At 42.1% G+C, this 19,519-nt stretch overlaps 1 protein-coding gene across 1 annotated transcript in view; it reads right to left on the bottom strand.

Moving 5' to 3' along the window:
• The window catches only part of LOC140994217 (transcription initiation factor TFIID subunit 4-like), an 88,572-nt gene that overhangs the window by 13,898 nt on the left and 55,155 nt on the right, over positions 1-19,519 (bottom strand). Inside the window, exon 13 of the mRNA XM_073463778.1 lies at positions 12,739-12,861. Within this exon, the coding sequence (XP_073319879.1) occupies positions 12,739-12,861 (123 nt within the window). The remainder of the gene's footprint in view (positions 1-12,738; positions 12,862-19,519) is intronic.

The raw sequence follows: 19,519 nt of genomic DNA, 5'->3' as shown, positions 1-19,519 counted from the left end.
GCGCACAGAACAGAAGTCACATCAAAGCAAAGCATATTGTTTAATTGTACTAAATATACATAACCCTAACCCTAGTGGACATGTGTGGGCCCATTCAGGAAAACTTGGGGAGGCATTATGTTCGACTCCACGCTAACAGACACGAACAACACACTGCTGGAAGCAACACAACATTTTCAGCCACACGAGCAAACGTCTAAAAAACAGCGCCGGAGCCAATAGCCTTTATCCTCTCTCCATTCAGCGCTTACATTCATGTGCATGGTGATGTCTGAATTCTGCTGAGATTATTTGTCAAAAACGGCTGAATTTCACAGTTAATTGGCCTCCCTAATTAGCACAGGATGTCTAATTCCCATTGCAGTCAGTGTGCTAAATGGTAAAGCTTTAGCGAGCGGATGCCATTCCTTTTGGTCTGAGCAGAGAGACTCCCCGTGCAAGCCGAGCTACACTGTACATTACACACTCAATGATCGATTCTAAATCTTAATTAGGGAAACGACAAACAAGCAAGGGGACTTAATGAACTGTGTACCTTGTCAAACAGCTGGCTGATTATATTTATTGAGATATATGTTAAATTTAATGATTCGGGCAATTAACTGTAGACCCCTCTGTAATCTCTGAGGGACATAAAGGGGCCAGGGAGGCGAGCACCGGGGCCACAGACCTAATGGAAAGCAGCTGACAAATATTTGTCATCCCCAGAGTGCTGAAACAGCCATCAGTGGCTCAGAAGACCTTGTGCGTCAGGAATAAAGATATCATACAGATTTTCTCCCCTCTTGTGTGCTTCAATCCCAGTCATTTAAGGTCCTGCCTTTACACTGCCCCCGATGCTGTAACAAGACATGTTTCAGGCGCTTTCTCTGCTTTGCTGGGACCTCGTTTCCATTTAATGATCTGAGATGTTCCACAAAAACAATACAGAAACATAACAAAAGACATCTAAAAAGTGGGCACAGTCTTTATTATCAGTGCTTTTTTTTTTTTTCATGGCCATCCATTTCTAACTTTTTTTTTTTTTTTTTCTAAATTGGTCAAATGGAAAGCAGTGGAAAGCGAGGAAAAAAAAAATTAAGCCGAGCCGAAAAGTGCGACTTGGATTTAATATTTTATAATTGCCAAGGGACATTCTAAGATCAATGAATTTTTGCCCGGGACGCACATCAGAAAGAGATGTACTTCAGTCTTTTTAGGGAACATTGGTCTATTTAATTCCAGTGTCTGATGCATGTGAAATATGCCTTCCATGGCCTCCTTCTTCTTCCCCAGGCACTGCTGCAGGCAGACATTACCACTTTTAATGGGCCGCCATGAGAAGAGGCAAGTCAGCCAATAACCCATCCTCACTAATGGATCGCCTTGTTTGTTCTCTTTCAACCATTTTCTGAAGCTAATTTTAGACGTTCTGTTTTTCGGTTAAAAGACAAAATAGAGGACAAAGTATCACAACAATATTTTAGCACAAAACAAGGAGATGAATGGTCCTCGGACTGAAAGGAGAAATAAGAAACTGTATTATTTAAGCAAATCATTTACATGTCTCGTCTTTGTGTGAGTAAAGGAGCTGGTGGTTGGGTCCAGGTTATGAGGGGGTGGCTCGAGTGTAACTGGAAGCCAAAACAGGGCCTCTCCTAGCGGGAGACGGAGAGAAAAAAAAGGCTGCTTCTGGACCCTGCAGTAAAAAGCTTCGAGCGGTATAAAGGGGCCGGTTAACGGCAGTAGGTTTTAAGGGTTGGGAATGATCAAGTCAAGGACTTATTTATCACCAGCTGCTGAACAGTCAACAATACACTCACTATTAATTATTTGAATTTAACCTCAATCATCAAAACAAATATAAATTTGCAATTAACATTCCTGCCGTACGATTAACTCATCATCCATCGCCAGCGTATGTGAAGCGGTTATATATTTCTGATAAACACAATGAATCATTTCACAGATAGTTCAAATGTTCACTATAGTTGTCTGTTGCATTGCAGTCATTTAGTATAGCAATCACACTTTGTATGACTTAAACATAACATGTTTTACCTTTCCTGTAGATTATTTTCATTAAGGATTTTATGATTAATTAATCAATCGTTATGTCTATAAACAATTGGGGAAAATATTCATTACAAGCGACGTCTTCAAATGCTTCTACTGTCCATCAACAGTCAACAGTTACAAATAAAAGCAGCAAATTCTCACATTTTTGACATTTTTGCTTGAAAAATTACCGAAATGACTATTCGATAATCAAAATAGTTGGTGACAAAGTATTTTTCGACTGACTTCTCAATTAATCGAATAATCTTTGGGTTGAAATCCTTTTTTTTTTTTTTTTGGCAGAAATGCAAACGTCTGCAAACGAGCTATGATGCAGATGGTGCTCCATTATTTCATATTGAGCTTTAAACAGCTACAGGACGCATAATGTACACGTCCACAATGAAAAAAGTCCTGAATCAGATCCTGCAAACTCAAACTACTCTCTATGTTGGCATTTCTGCCATCTAGTTGTAGCGTTTTGCCTACTCCATACATATTACCGCCTCTCCTCCGCCCTCCTTGCCGTTCTCCTGCTGCCCCCCTCCTACCAGCAACCTAATGAAAGATCTTTTCCAGCATTTTCTCCCTTCTTTCCCCAGGCTCAAACCTTGACAGCTGACAATGGAGCTGACATAAAACTTATAGTTGGAGGAAAACAAACTTAAATACACAGCGACAAGAAAATGCACTGCTCCCTGGTAATGCCACGGTGTTGTTGTGCACAAAGCAATCAGGGTTAAATCTAACAGCATCGCAGGAGGTCCTATAAAAAAACGACAGTAAGTCACACAAAGACACAGGACTTTCTTAAGTGAACTATAACAGCGAGAACTCTCTGGGCTCTCCAGGGCTCCACCATGTAAGTTTCAGAGGCTCAGTGTTGACAACTTCATTAGCAGCGCCCGCGCGCTAAAACTCTCAAGTTGTTCGAAAACATTATCACATGTTCAGAACTTGGAGGGCCCAGAGTTTCCATCTCCTCCAGGATGGAAGAAACACAAGCAGTGATCGAGGCGTTTTCTCTGCCGATCCCTATGAGTGGTGAAGGCGTGGGACGAGGAGAGTGGGTTTGCACAGTGCGGTATAGCACAGCATGGGGCCCAGGATGTTAGGCTGTCCCCATGTCCCTGGCCAGCAGGCTAGCTAGAGAGCCAGCCATTATCGGCTCGCCTCCATAGCAGCGAGGCGGAGAGGGGAAAAAAAAAGCAAATTTCATTCTTCAGAAATTTAATTATATCAAGATTAACAAGGGAGGTAATTAATTTCTTTAAGATGGGTATCTTTTAAGTGCCTGGGGCTCAACTTTGTTGTCAAAACTGTATATTTAACCATTATTTCTGGGCAAAGTTTTAAAGGCAGAAATGAGGGGGGATCATGTCTTTGCCATGAATATGGATATATAGGACGTTCTTATCTAAATAGGGAGATTACAGTGTTAACACTAACATGTACATTTATGTGGATTTCAAAATATAAGGTTGATTTAGGAAATTCTCAAAAAATGAAGCATCGCAAACCAGCTGCGTTTAAAATAATTCCCTACATTTACTGTTAACACTACATTTATATTCTCAAATAGGCAGAGCAGTCTTATGCTCGAAGGTTGAAACCCCAGACCACTGTGTGGACCGCAAGGCCATCCAAGGCATTAAACCTACCTTTGGACAGCACAACACAAATATAATCTTTTAGGAGGGAGTTCTGAGTGGACGGGAGGTAGTGTGACGCTCTCACATGATTTAAACAGAGTTTGCATCAGATTATGTGTAAGACCAGAGTGATTAAATTATAAGACAGAGCCAGAAGTGGCTTCCAGTGTTCCTTACTGAACACAGTATAAATCCCATTCAGCTCTCTACATGAAATCACCTACAAAGAGCCTCAAAAACACACAAAGTATTTCATGAAAAGTTTTATCGAAAAATGATTCTAAGCAGTTGTGTTTTTAGGCTTGCGTGTGGGTGTGTACTGTTTTCTGTCTTGAGGTTAGATGCAACACAATTAGTTGCACGCATCAACATCAGGGCTGCAACTAACGATTATTTTCATCGTTGACCAATCTGTTGGTTATTTTCTCGATTGATCGAATAGTTTAGGTCTATTTAATGTCAGAAAATGGTGAAAAATGTTGATCAGAGTTTCCCAAAGCGTCAGACGACGTCCTCAAATGTCTTGTTTTGTCCACAACCCAAAGATATCCAGTTTACTGTCATAGAGGAGTAACGAAAGCAGAAAATAGTCACATTCAAGAGGCTGCAATCGGAGAATTTTAGTTACTCAGGCTGATTCATAGATAATCAAAATAGTTGTCAATTAATTTAACAGTCGATTAATTGTTGCAGCTCTAATCAATACCCACTTATGTATCATGTATCATAGATATTGTGTCCAACTTTATAGAATCAGTGAATTATATGCTTTCTTTTATGGCCTGATTTATATACCTTTGCTATGTGTAACATGCTTCTTTGAGTTCAGCTAGCTAAAATATGTAACCTGAATGAACCAGGTGGTGGAACATGTCGTTGTAAGAGTGTGTCACTGATCTTGGAGGCCATTTCCATGAAGTGAAGACATTTTAGCCGGTGATGCTGAGTCAAGTTGACAGTCACCATATAATCTAGACCCAACAGACAATAATGTCTGCTACAGTAGCTCCGCTGCTCTCTCATTCTATACATATTTCAACTCATGTGCAGACAGCAAGTAATATCATTTTTTTTATGCCTCGCATCTGCTTTATAGTGGAGAAACAAAAAGTCCAATACAGACTGGTTAAAAACAACAGAGACAGTGGAACGAGCCGTTCAGAGAAGCCTGTAAGTTTTCCATCGTGTCCATGAAGATATTCATTAAAAAGGTAAACAACATGGAAATGTGTTGCGTGTACAGAAAACTACAATATTTAAGATGGAGAGAACAATGTTTATTTATTACAAAATGTGCTTTTCATTGTCAGTTGGTCAGTAGTTTGGTCCAACACGTTGGTCCAGACTGAAATATCTCACCAACTACTGGATGGACTGCTATGATGTGTTATACAGACATTCATGGTCCCCAAAGGATGAACCCTTTATGCCGTTGGTTGTCCGATGACTTTCCCTCGAGTGCAACCATGTTCCTAGTGTGTCCTTGACAGACATTTTCTCACTTGACAGTAAATTACGATATCTGTTATGTATGTTATGTCTAATGTAATATGTAAAATGTAACTTTGATGTAATGTAATTGTTGTGTTCAACTGTCACTGCATCATTTTCATGTATTTTATGTCTAATGTAGTTCTAATTAGGACATGTGTGTTTCATATTTTGGGGCATTTAAATACAGAACTACTGTACATGGGAGTGGGTGAAGAAAAACAAAATGTATTTATCTTTTCATGCTAATGATATGGCTGTATTTTAAACGCTTTAACCCACAGTCCACATCGCAATAACCACTGGTGGGTACCACTGTGCTCCGTATTGTGCAGGGGAAGGGAAAGTTGGCAAAGTGCACTGTGTTAAAGCTCTAAGAACGCATGGCATCCGGCCAAGGAGCCCCTGTAACCATTCTGAAGACTCAACTCTGTCTCCTTTGTGTCCTCGCTGGAAGTACAGAATTGCCCAGAGATGTAGAGTCAAACTAATATTACAATCTTCTTGACATTATGAAACCAATAGCGGCCTCTCCGTGCCCTCTTTAATCATATTTATGTAGTATGTAGAGAAGGAGAGCCCACATGGGAATCCTTATGCTTCATTACAGCTTGATATAAGTCACGCTAAAGTCATTGCATTCTACTTCAGATCCCACCCCGCATTATTTAAATGGAGAAATAAATAAACAAATACAATGGCTAATCGGTGGGGGTTAATGTCAATGCACCCGGCGGATTTAAGAGAGGTCTCCATATGTTTAAGAGCAAAACTGAAGCTTCACATGTGTAAAGAAAGCTTACAACAGAAAGGTCAAGTTCGCCGTCCTTGCACACTGTACGTTGGAGAGGAGGACGGGTGTTGTGGTAGTAAAAAATATGCGGGGGCTGTTGTGAGTACTGTATAGTCGCACTTCTCTTACTGGATCAACAAGCAGGCATGACATTTCAGCCAAATACTATCCCCAACAGAGAGAGGCAAAAAAGATGCAGAAGGAAGAAGAGACGGGGGAGGAGGAGCGAGTGGTTTCCACCACGCTGTCCCTTCTGCTAGCATTCACTTGGCCTTTCTCCTCCTTAACCAAACAGCCTGGTTGGTCCTAGTCCTCTGAGTCCTAACGCCCCCCCCTCCAGCTCCGGAACCGTCGTGCTCTGCGAGTTTCCTGTTTGTCTGGTTGAAGACCTGGCCGTTTTACTCCCAGGCGGCACTCTGGGAGCGACGCAGGAGGAGGAGGAGGAGGAGAAGGAGAAGAAAGAAAGCAAGCACAAGAGAGGAGGACAGAGGGGAGGTTGGCGGGGGAGAAGGCAAAGGGAGAGACACTGAACACTCCCGAGTTGGGATTGATTTACTTCATTAACCGAGATTACAAGTTTAACTTACAAACCAGAGGTCAAAATTTCTCATTAACAAGGGGACCGTGGAGAACCTCAGGGCTTGGAGACCACTCTTATTACTGACTACACATTTCAATCTGTCTTTGATGTTCCATGTCTGCCTTTCTACCCCCTCTTTCCCCCTCCTATTTTTTGGCAGCGAGGTTGATTTTAATTGTAGCTATAGAACAGAGCATAGTTTGCCTGTAAGCCAGCCTCCACATCTGTAGTGAGTGCAGCTTTAGTGATATTGGGTGCAGTCCATAGCTCGGGGCTAATTTTAATGGTCCCCCCCCCCCCCCTCCCTCCCTCCCTCCTTCATTGGAGACTCAGATTGTTTTCCACGTGATTCCTGTTAATTTAGCTGGAGGAAAGGGCATCAGTTTTCCTTGTGCTTTTTCCCCCTCTCTCCCCATGCCTCTCACTCTATTGCCTCACTCCTTCTTTCTGATCTACAGCCTCAAAGAAAGAAGGTGAAATGAATTCAAATGGAAAAATAGACTGTGCTCACTATTAAATCGCACGCCTACCTTTGTCCCCTTGCATTGCGCCTGGTCGAGACAGATACGAGGCAGGCAGCGTGGCTGTACAAACCGAGGCAATTTAGCTGCTATTGTCGCTTTTTACGTCAACAAACAAAGCTCTTCCTTTGATGTGATAAATGGCCTCAGTGGCAGGATGATAACTACGAGCTCGTAAATGTGTCAAGGATGTTTCAAAGCGCTGATTGTGTTTAACACTGCAGGACATGGTGCGTCGAGGCACATTTTTACATCGCAGAACCTTTAATGCTAACCCCAGATGTACCGAGGAGCCTCTATCTGTTATTTCACGAGCTAGCAAAACAGACGGCACGCACTTTAGTCAAGATGCACCAAATGGGAAGAGAGGAGATCACAGCACACAAAAATCAATGAGGGGGAAATGAAACAGTAAAGTGTTCAAATAATGTGAAGTGTGTGAAGGGACAGAATATAGAGGGTGTGATGGAATAATCATTGTGAATAAAGCTCTGTTTGACAGACTCTCCTCTCCTCTATCCACAATTCAATGAGCTAAAAATCCATTTTTATATCTTCTCTGAACAATATACAAATACTGATGTGGCCATAGAGGAGCAAAGAGCTGGAACATGGTATGCAGTCTGCTAATGCATAAACTGTTAGCACCTCACATGCTGTTCAGTAGCAGCAGTGCTGTGCAGATGAGTTCAACCCACAATCAAAAATAAAATGTTATTTATTTCCCTGTAGTGCTATTTATCCACCTAAATTGTTTTGGCGTGAGTTGCTTAGTTTTGGAGATATTAGCTGAAGACATGTCTGCCGTCTCTTCAATATAATAGAACTAAATGGCAAACAATACATTTAATAAACTCAACAGCGATGTCTCTGTCCAGATATCATGACACAGTTACTCAAGATAATCCACAGGCAATTCTTGTGAGCAGTTTCTTGTAGGATCTATTTTCTCTCTACCAAACTACATCCAACAATTGTATCACCGCACAGCATTAAGCATGAATCTACTCGTGGACGAGACGCTAGCTATCTAAGCTAACTAAGCTAGGTAACGGCAACATCGGAAAAGGTAGACATCTCCAGAACTTGGCAACTCACACTGAAACAATCAAGATGGATGAATAGCACTACAGGTAAATGGAAACACGTGTATTGTACTGTCCCTTTAAAGAAAAATCATTTCCTAGCAGCGATGGACATTTAATTTTCCATAGAGGTGTATGATTTGTTTTATGATTGGTGCCTAACATGACAAACATACAGTTGGAATTCAAATATAATTTTTCAATAACTCAACACTTTTTTAATCAGGCGTCATTAATCATTATAGTGTCCAGTGATCTTTGAGCTAATGTTTTGGGGGCTTCGCAGCCTTCACCACATTTCCATTCTCCTTCAGCTGCCCTTTGTCACTGCGCTTCATCCCTCCACCTTCTTCAAGGCAGCTCACCCTTGACTTTTGTGCTGAACTTCAAAAGCCTGGTTGTGCTGATTGGAGGGTTAGCGCTGTAGGACGGGGACTACTGAGCTGGAGGGGGCATTCGCGATGTGTGTGCCTTGTGCGGCCCCTGCCTGTGCAGTGACCCACCGCTGGGGCCACAGCAGGCCTTCTTCCAGCCAGCCAGCCAGCAGCCCCAGCCATTGGCTCCTTGGAACTAATCCACCCTGCGGAGCCCTGTAAGGCCCCCTTTGTTCCCTCCTGCAGACTAGATCAGGCTGGAGACAGACACTCCAGTCTTGACTGGCTATCAGTTTCACAGCCCGTGGCGATCCACATCCAGGCACAGGCCCAAACCCAGTCGAGCCACCATCAAATTAAAGGTGGGTGAATAGGGCGGGGGGTTGGGTTGTGGGGAAAGGAGCGAAATTGTGTCACCTGAATTCCGTCACAGTCCAAAACATGGTGAAAAGGTGGTCTGATGAGGAAAAGAACAAGCAGGAGGGAAGGAATATTGAAGAAGAGGATTTCAACAGGAGCTCTGCCTCTCGGTGAACAGAGCAGGATCTCAACAAGGCCATTATCTGGCTCCTAATTTGAGCTCTGGCACAGCACTGAAGGGCTGCCTTTGTCTGGGATTAATGCGGAAAGCTCAGGATGCGATGTCAGAGGGAAATAATCAGCATGGGCCCTTCATAACGTAGGCTGCTTGTGCTCCTGGCCAGGGCCCCCCGGCTCATTTCTGTGGAGATGAAATCTATGACAAGCCCCTCAGTGAAGCTGAGAGCAGGCAACAGTCCAGTAACACCCACAGGCCTCCAGGCATCCTGTGACCCCCTTAGAAAAGTCACATTCACTTTGCTCTGGAGAAGGGAAAGAGAACGCTGCAGGCGCTTCCAGCCCATGTGAAATGAAGAAATGTGAGGAGGTGAAAACGAAGTGAAAATAAGTTAAGATTCCTCCTCCGCCCCCTCTGCAATCACTCCAGAGGAGGGGCGCGCTGTGACTTCACTTCATTATGCCCCTCTAATTAAACATGAACAGGACATTAACAAAAAGGGATAAAATAGAAACAACTCCAGCATAATGTATATTCATGTTTATGTTGTGTAACTGCATTTGGAGAAAGCAGTTTGAGAAAGCAGATTTTTCTGAACGCAGCAGAAGGTCGCGGGCTAATACCCATCAGGGTAAAACATTCTGAAAGAGGTTGGCACTGCACTCAAGGACCAGAAGTAATGCTTTTATTTTGTTATTTATGCTTTTTTACCGGGTGCATTACCATGCTTCTCTGCAGCATATTGCTGCGAAGCGAAGGATGTGAAGATGCAACTCAATAAGCAGGTTATTAAAATGACCAATTGACATTCAAAATTCAGGCTTATTTTAGATTCATCATATTTACAGATGAACATGTTGAATTTAAATGTTTCCCCTGATGCCTAAAGGAAAAATGTGACTCGGTACAGAAACTGTGCATGACTTCATGTATGACCCTGTGCTGCAGAAATATGATACTCAAGTCATTTTCTTGTGGAACTTAGAACAGGAGACTGTTCTTTATAATAACACAGTTCAGCTTAATTAAGAACAGACTGGGCGAGTCACATGGGAGTATGTCACCAAGCTGCCTGTAACATACAAAGATATTTCCTACCATCGACGTCACGTTCGCCAATTTAACTGGAGAGTGGATTATCAGACAGATTTTTAAACATGGCTGATGATTAACAGGTTAGGAATGAAAAGGGTGTGCTGCATTAAGACTACAAAAGCCATAGGCGAAGGGAGGCCGACAAAGAACCCAGTCCACAAACCAAACCTACTCCTCGGTGCCTCCAGAAAAGGTATCGGGCTCATGACTCGGATCAGAGATTTTTCAGATTTGTTCGTCTTCAGCCACTTTGTAGATGAATAAACACAAGAACAATGGTTCAGAGGGCTGCACACTGTGTCGCCAACCCACCAGTGCACTTCACAGCTCCCTCACCACACGAGCCTCAGCTGCAGGACGGTTCTGTTGGAATAAGGACGCCAAACTGGATCTGAAATCTCACTCGAACTCTGATCTGTGGCCACTCAGTAAAATATATATATGTATAAGAAGACATACATATGAAAAAGAATGAAGGCAAGGCTTCATCTCAAGTGAGTTGTTATCACTTCAATGATTTCACTTGCACCTGCTCTAATGCAGGATGACAGTAACATATTGACAGGCCCATGTGAATGTCACACGTCACCCACTGTGGTGTCTTATTGTTATAATTCCAGATGCAGCAGGTCATTTTTTTCAGTCATGCTGATCTCTAATATTGCTAATTCTATGCTGTAATTGCATGTTTGAATGAAATAATTAAAGTTTTTACTCTATGTCTATTCTGCAGCTTCTGATTTCATTGATTTTCCAGAATCCTTATAGTCTATTGGTACAGCTTGCCATTACATGTCAGGGCAACATATATGACAGCAGCTGACACAGTATCAATCACAAGTTATTTGTTATTTACCACTCCACAAAATATAGTCACCGTTTTCATTCTCTCACATTCAGCTCACCCCTAATATGTCAGACTGTCAACTGAAGAGCTAGACGGAGAGGAAACTGTTGGAGAGGTTAGGGTCAAACTCCTTCAGGCAGTGTTTTACTGTTATGTCTTCTTATGCATTCTGACATCTCGACTACAACTCAAATATATTACATAACTTGAAACAATTAAGCACTTAAATTATTTCGAGCTCGAAAGGGGGATTTGAAGAGAAGCCGATCGGTAGAGGAGAAGTCCCGAGAGTGGACTGCGATGTGATCACTTCTTCCACCAAGTGTTATTCTATCAGCAGTGACTAAATAGGTTATACAGGCTGTGCCTGGATAGACGATATAAAGTAAACAATTGATTTTTCTTTTTTAGTAAGAAGTGAGTAGTGTGCCATTGGTTGGCTGGCTGCACTGGTGCACTAATCTTGCATCTGCATCAGGAAAATATGGTGTAACGAGATGTGCTGTTGAACAGTGATATATAAGAATTCAGGACAATAGCTATTATATTAGGCAGATAAATAAAACAGGCAGAAAACTAGAGTAGATAAACAAGAGTCCCAGTGTGCTAAATTATCAGGGAGCAGCTGGACCAACTAAACAGAAAGTGGACTGTCTGTATAATCTGAACTAACTACAATCCGACTGTAGATTACTAATTGTCCGAGGACAAGTCGGCCCCTGCACTCGTGTTAATAATGTCAGAAAACTTTTTACAACTACCAAGTGTCGAGTTTCTGACTACCACAAACCTCGACCTACAGACTCATGAAAAGGTTTGGAGCGTTCTGTGGAGGTACAACCTAAAGTCTCCGAACAACAACACGGTAATTAGATTCAGGAGAAAATCCTGCATTAACACAAAAACTTTAGTCTATCTGACCAGCAGCTGGAATTTAAACTCACCACTTTTACCTGCAGTTATGGATTATTTCTTATTCACTGTCTTGCAGATACATATTCAGTGACTCATTTTTATGCATATCTACCAGCCCTCCATGTTTGAACTCACCACAGTCAGGGATGACAGAACCATGAAAATTAACATTGAAAGATGTCGGCACAAAAAAAATTTACCTTTAAGAAAAAACTGAGAAATACATTATCTTGGATTTAAAGTACCCTTTCTAGAACGCAAAGTAGACAGGTTGTAAATATGTTTATTTTTACTGTGTTGTCGGCAGGGTGGTGAGAGATCATCACCTGCTCATCATCACCACAAATGCACTGAATTCTGCTCTGCTCAGATATCTATCAGGAATAGTAGAATATATCCCCTATACGATACCGATATCATGGAGTGTACAATTCCTATTTAATACAATGATCCCTAATATATGGTTCTCAAACACATGTGACAAAGATTTCTGACAGAAGGAGGATATTTGACAGTTGAACAATCAACTCTATTGTCCAAAATGGCTTCAGTGCACTGAAACAATAAACTTCATTGGAAATGTAATCATTGTAAATCAGCCTAAGCATTTTTTCTGCATTGTAATGCCCAAAAAGCTTTTTTATATCGGTGCATATTGGACAAGATACAGTATACGCCAATCCTGATAAATCGGTAGGTTCCCACCAAATGTTAATGGTGATGTTAATGTTGAGGATAGATATCAGGTCAACACTTGCAACTGGATATGGACAAAAAAAATTGACAATATAGTCATTAGGTGAGTCTTACCTCTGTCCCTGATGGAGTGGCCCCTGGTGAATCCACTTTACGTTTTTTGCGGGGTCCGATGGCGGCTAGTGCTGTAAGGTTGGCATCTCGCTGCCTCATCTGAGCCAGTTCCTGTTGTTGCATCTGGAAAAAGACAACACAAAGATTAGAAAAAAATTACCTTCTACACTACACGTGCTGACTGTTTCTCTGGTATCACACACATCTGTTTGGGTAAGTCAGTACGTCATGTGCAGGGTGTCTAACCAAAAAGTGATTTTGACGTAAATATTTACAAGCTTTGATTTACATACAATGTCCTGTATGTTTTTTACAGATGAGTTTACCAAAAATAACTATATGTGATACAGAACTGTCCTTGGTTAGCTCTTTTAGCTCTGACGGTCACAACCTCCCGACATGATACTCTCTTTCTCTGTATCTGTTAAGCACATATAAGGTGCACCATGGTAAGTGCTTGTTGGCACACAAGTGACCCCAGCATTTACATTTATTTTAGGAACATTTGCAACCAGAGCTGTTACATGTTAGTGCAGTGTGAGACCTGGTGAGGATGAGAAAAAAACAGGGGGTACAGGATAAAGATATCCTTCTTCTTCCTTCTGTCTGTCCATCCGTGTATTGTATGAGCCCTCCTGAGCCAAACAAAATGGAAGCCATTAACAGAGCTACTGTCAAAGACCGATTGTGTGTGTGTGTAGTCACATGGTGCCATTGTGATTTTAGCGGTTTGTGATGTATAAGGGGGAGGTTGTGGGGAGGCACTGCCCGAGGTAATGTCATGTCTAGCCGCGGGGCTGAGGGGGAACCCAGCGTCGCTGGGAGCTGCCCTTTCTATTGGGTGGATGTGTGAGGGCCTGGGGCCATGGCACAGAGGGTGTCAGCACTCCCTCCAACATGCAAAACACAGTACACACACACGCACACACACACGTGCCTATCAATCTTGGCCACAGCACAGGGAATGCCTACCCACCAGCTTGCCTGCGTGCTTGCCCGCTGGGGGAGAGAGGCCTAGGTTGCAAGCGAACAGGGACAATCAATGTGCGCTTTCATGTCTTTCATGTTCTTTTATGTTATCTCTCAGCATGCGTTCGCCGGGCGCTGGTGTTTGTGTGAGACATGCGTGTTGTCTGATCAGGGGAAAATTTCATGTTACTTTCAGATGGCGCTCTTTAAAAGGTTGCTTTGGTGTATAAAGTCTGATCTAAAATGTGCATGCAGTTGCCTCTGATTTTTTTTCCTAAAGCCCCGGTGGCAAGGCATGCCCTTTAGGGTGTTGCCACTTCACATTTAGCACGGCGGAACTGTTGAAAGATTCAAACACGCTGACAACACAAAGTAGGGGAAATAACAGCAGTAGTACCAACCAGCTGAATATATAAGCTGCTTTTATTTGTCTGTTTTTAAAAATGGAGGGTTGAGGACCATACATCCTGTAATTAAAACAAATACTAATTCGTAGCAGTAGTATGGACGAGGCCGTGAAGTGAATTGTCGAGGTGGGAATCAGGCTTTTAATTCTATGCAAATGAAGACATAGGGGTAATAATGGAGTCAGAAACTGGGGGTCGTGGCTGGATGAGGCAAACAGGCTGGGGATGATTATTGCCTCCACATGGCAAATGTAGCATTAATGTTATCAATGCTAACCTTATTAGGGCTTTGCCACAAACAACACACAAATCTCTCCGGGCCTGACCTTAAAGAATCCCGCTGCAAAGTGAGCTGGGAGGGAGCGATAGAGCAGAAGAGAGAAAGAGAGAGAGGTCCGCTATCTCAGTGATGGCACCAGGATGCCGGCATCTCCGCCTGGCAGTTGGCACCAGGCATGGGCTCCCAGCGCCCACAGCAACTGCCTGCATTTTCAGATTTATGACTGTATGATAAATGAAGACTTCATTTTACCATCTGCAACCCTCCAGTCTGCGTTTCCCGTCAATATAGAGCCTGCCATGACACAGGGAGACCGATTTCTGATTTCAATCTGGTGCCACTATGCCGAGTCTACCTTCCTTTAATGACCGCCAACTGATATAAGCCAGAGTTGGGCTGGGCTTTTTATTGATTTGTTTTCCCTCAGGAGTTGTTTTGACCTCCATTTAATTCAAACATGTACATGAAGTACATTAATATGGACACACATAATGTACAAACGCTGGGAAGTAGTAGCAGTAGCTATGAAGGAATGTGGATACATGTTCAAAACGGTGTCAGTCTTTAGATTGCTGTCATCTACAAGGTTTGTTTAAGTCATAACAAAGTATTCTCTGGTCACTTTTCACTCTGTTTATTATTTTTGGTATGAAGCAACTCTTCTGCTGTCTCTTTTAGTGAGTTTCTACTGCTCCAGAATCAAGACTGCAACCTACAAGTACAAACATCTCTCTCTACCTTCAGGACGAACCTGTCGGCATTGTTAAGCCTTAGGCGCAGTCACCCCCCGAAAACTGCAAAGGTCACTGCAGAGATTCGCCCCAGACAGGGAAGAATAACCAGCTGGCAGGATGCATACATTTGCCAGGTCCGATCAATGGTACCACATAAATATCTGCTGTTCCACAAAGTCACGTAAATACCAGTGCTTCCAGTCTGCCTGTGTGCCCTTTTAAAGTAGGGGACTGGAACTTGTAAAGTCAAATTATTAGCAAAGGTCAGGAGATGTAGAACATTTTCAAGATACCCAGCAGAATCAATCTACAGCTTTTTTTTTTTCTCCCGCTGTGGACGCTTAAAAAAATCCAGGCCCACGATATCAAATTACATGTATTCATCAGATTATTCGTGTCATTGGATCAAGTCCTGGAAGATTCTTCCAAAATCATATTTAAATAAGACTAAGACCTCCAGTTTGAGGGCAGTGGAAGTTAATATTTATCAGCGGTGTAGACAGCTGGTTTGTGAGCGTAACACACAGCGGCTGAATCGGTGGAGCAAACTGAAAGGTGGGGCGAAATGAAAGCTAAGTAACGGTTTTCAACAACAGTGTACGAATGTTTGTCATTAACATGTTAACTGAACTGATTCCGGCAAATAGAAATTATGTTCACTGCATTCAAAGAAGGGATTTTTTAATATCTCTCACTGAGGGGTTCTCCCTAATTCACTATTTATTTATATATTTATATAGATTGAGACAGTTTGAATGAAATCCCATTGCCTATAAGTAATAACAAATCAGTGGTCTGTGCATGTTTTGGTTTTGTTGTTATTAAAGTCGTACCAAAGACATTCGAGGTAGAACAAATGCATGAAGTGGGCCAAAAAAGAAATCCATTTGTCTGTCTGGCTTTCAAAGTTAACTGTTTCCCACATCTTGTCTAACCTCGAGCTCTGCACCCTTAACAGTAATGTAAAAATGCCCCATAAAGACCTAAATAATAAAAAGAAATAACAGGGCTTTTTTTTCTCAACACAAAAGAACAAATAATATGTTCCCTTCTGACGCAAACATGTCCAAAATTCGGCAAGAACCTTAGAGCGTTCTGATACGCTTGGAGTGCAGATGGGGGGGTTTGAGCTGCAGGAGCCATGATGGCCAACCTGCCGTTCTCCATCTCGGCTGTTTTTAACAAAGGCTTTTCTCTCCATCCTCTCTCCCGCTCTCCCTCCCTCCCTCCTCCTGGCCTGAGGGGCTGCTCGCGGCCCCCCAGACGCTTACAGACAGATGTCCTTGGTAGAGCAGAACACGCTCTGCTTGACGTCACGAGCAGCTACGGGGCTGTGAAGGAAGCTAAAGGGCTGACTGCCCTGCAAAGACCACAGTATAAAAGCCAGACTATGGGTTTAGAATTGGCTTGTGTCTTACCCTCCCCCTAGAATAGCTCCAACCCAACAGGACACAGCGGGGAGCCTCTCAGTATATAGACATAACATATGCCACTTTTTTTGTGAATGCTTCTTTTTCCCCATAGAGCCTTGGTAGAGTTAAACGAGGATTGGTGGCTCCAGCGGGAATCAAATCCCCTTCCCTGGTGGCCAAGCGGTGTAAGACACCGATGATGTAATCAAAACAACGCCAGTTTGAGCCCGACCGGGGACCTGTCGTCTCCCTTCATTTACTGTCAGCAAACAAAGACACAAAATGCCAGGAAACACGGTGGCAGATTTTATGCCACGCTACATCTAATATCAAAAATATAAGATGCAAATGGACGGTTCTGTTAATGTTACAGTGGGTGTGAGCGAGGACGTTTTCATAAGTTTGTCAGCGTTGCTATAATGGTACTGTCATGGCGTGGACATGAACAGCCCCCGCAGCTATGCAGATGCAGAGAGAAGAAATGTTACGGATTCCAGCCATTTTTTATTAAACTATATATCAAACCAAAACAGAAAACAGTAACTCTGTAGAAATGTTAAATATTCTATTATTTTTGTAGCCATGCTGGCGGCTCTTAATGCTCGTCTGTTGTGTCAGTCTGTTTGTGTTTGGTGCTAATTATCAAATGTTAGCAAGCCAACATGCCGACCAAAGATAGTGAACATCGTAAATATTTAAGCATCAGCACGTTAGCATGATCACCATTAGCATATTACTATGCTGATACAAATCGTTACAGACGATTTGTACAGGGATTTGTGTCTACATAACATTGCTTTAAATATTCGATTAATTTCAGCCGTGTCAATGCTCGTTTGTTTTGTCGGTCGGGTTGTGTTTGTTGCTAATTATCAAATGTAAGCATGCTAACACGCTTAACGAAGATGGTGAACATTACACCCGCTGAGCATCAGCATGTTAGCTTTGTCAACATGGATATAATAATTGTACTTGTGACTAATCACTCGACAGAAAACATATATAACTTGTGCACATCGCTTGAAAGACTGCATTAAAAAATATTGTTTATAAGTGTGGTGACTATTCAAAAAGCAAAACTTGTCACCTGTGGTGGTTTGGGATGGTTCGTTCTTGACTCGACTCCAGAGCGAATAAAAAAGAAAAGTTGTAAAAGTAATATCTTTGGGTGAGGTTCCCGTTTATTTGAACAAAAAGGATAAGGTAAATTGACAGAACAAAAAGAGATTCTACTGTTTCTCTGGCTGCCGTGTAAAAACTGTGTGTGTGTTCCACCACCACTCCACTCAAACTAATCAACACTTCTGATCAACAACAGCTGGGGCAAGGTTTGGGGTAAAAGAAAGTAACTGAAATATACTTCCCCTAGTGGAAAAACAAATACCTGCACAACATAAAAAATGGCTCCTACAATAAGTTTGTGTGTACGCACAAGTTAACACTGGTTCTGTGTTCAAATATTTTAGGAATGAGGCCCAATTGAATTTGTCAGATGCAAGGGAAGACAAGTTTCTGACTTAATCACAAACAAATTATAAAAAATTGTTATGTTTCTTCAATTTCAGGTTCCAATATCCAAAACAGTGCAGAGCAAGTTTTCCACTCCTTCGCATGAGAGCGCGTTGACATTTTACGTATGTGTTTTATGCACGTCTGTTATCCATGGCTCTCATTCACCTGACACCCACATGGCCGACATTACATGAACATCTGCGAGCTGCATCTTGAGGCCTTTCTTCATGTGAAGTGCCTGGCAGTTAGTTTGCTGCGGGGAGAAGGGCCATTTGCAGTAAACCAATCAGGTTTCGCTTCTCCATCTGCACTCAGACGCTACAAAGAGACGAGTTAAGCCTCGAACTGCAAATGTAGGCACGTCTTTGTGGTAAAAAACTGAATAGAGACATGTGTGACTTCATCAACAGAGCTCAATAATTACATATGGCAGTGTTCCTCTAGAGGAAACAGTCTAATGTAGAAGTTATATATGAAGATATGTCTGATGTGTGCACTGTGTTACATGCTGCAGTGCGAGCTGTCATGTCTAATTGGCCTTAAAGGTTTAAAGTTGCACTGTATTTAACGATGAATATACTGTATACTGTAGAGTCATATGCATAGATTCAGTACAGTATCTTGTTTTCACACCAAGTGTTCAGGATATATTAACACTTACCACAATAACTAAAACTATTTTTTGCACTCTTTGAATAACAGATAATTAACAGAGTTGAGATTTTAATTACAAATGCTCTGAAATTCAGTTTCATCGTCTTTTCTCAACACACAAATCTTCTTGAATATTCCAGCAAACCTGTTTGTGATTAAATTATTTTACCTATGGAGATGAATTCAAAATACATGCATGAGCTAATAGTCTTGGCTCAGAGTGTTTCATTTCCTCTGAAGGCGAGTATGTCAGAAGTGTTTTCAGGGCCAAGGACCAATTATTCAGAGCCCTCAGCCCTCCCTGGAGCTAAGGTCATTATGTGAGTGTCACTATCATGACCCTACGGTTCCTCTTCATCTGCAACTTATTTGCAGGAATTAAACCTTGTGGAGGGAGACTGTGTGCAAAATATGTGGATTCATTGAATGTGTCTAAAAGAACTGATGCCTTTACTTTGGAGTAAGTGTTATTTTTATAAATAATAACATTTGCGCTGCACATTTTTCCAAGAAGCAGTGTTTAATGAAGGAGCCAGAAATCAGTGTTAAGCAGATTCTGACGGTGTTACAGAGGAGCGTCGAGCGGAGAGTGGTGATCATTAAAAATACTGCTTATCTAAGGGAAAATTTCCTACTTTAAATGTTCTCTCGCTTTGTCTCATTCTATGCTGGCGTGCTTCGTCTAGCAGTCTTCTCTCTCCCTGTCTCTCTCCTTTTTTTTTTTTAACATTTAGATTCGCCGCTCGTCACCTTCTATTGATCACGCCTAATTTGCATCCAGGAAAAAGATGAGAACTCAGATATTCACACTCC

The sequence above is a fragment of the Pagrus major genome, chromosome 4, assembly GCF_040436345.1.
Source record: "Pagrus major chromosome 4, Pma_NU_1.0".
Lineage (NCBI taxonomy): Eukaryota > Metazoa > Chordata > Actinopteri > Spariformes > Sparidae > Pagrus > Pagrus major.
The sequence above is the reverse complement of the archived record's forward strand: the minus strand, read 5'-3'. Positions and strand labels throughout refer to the sequence as shown.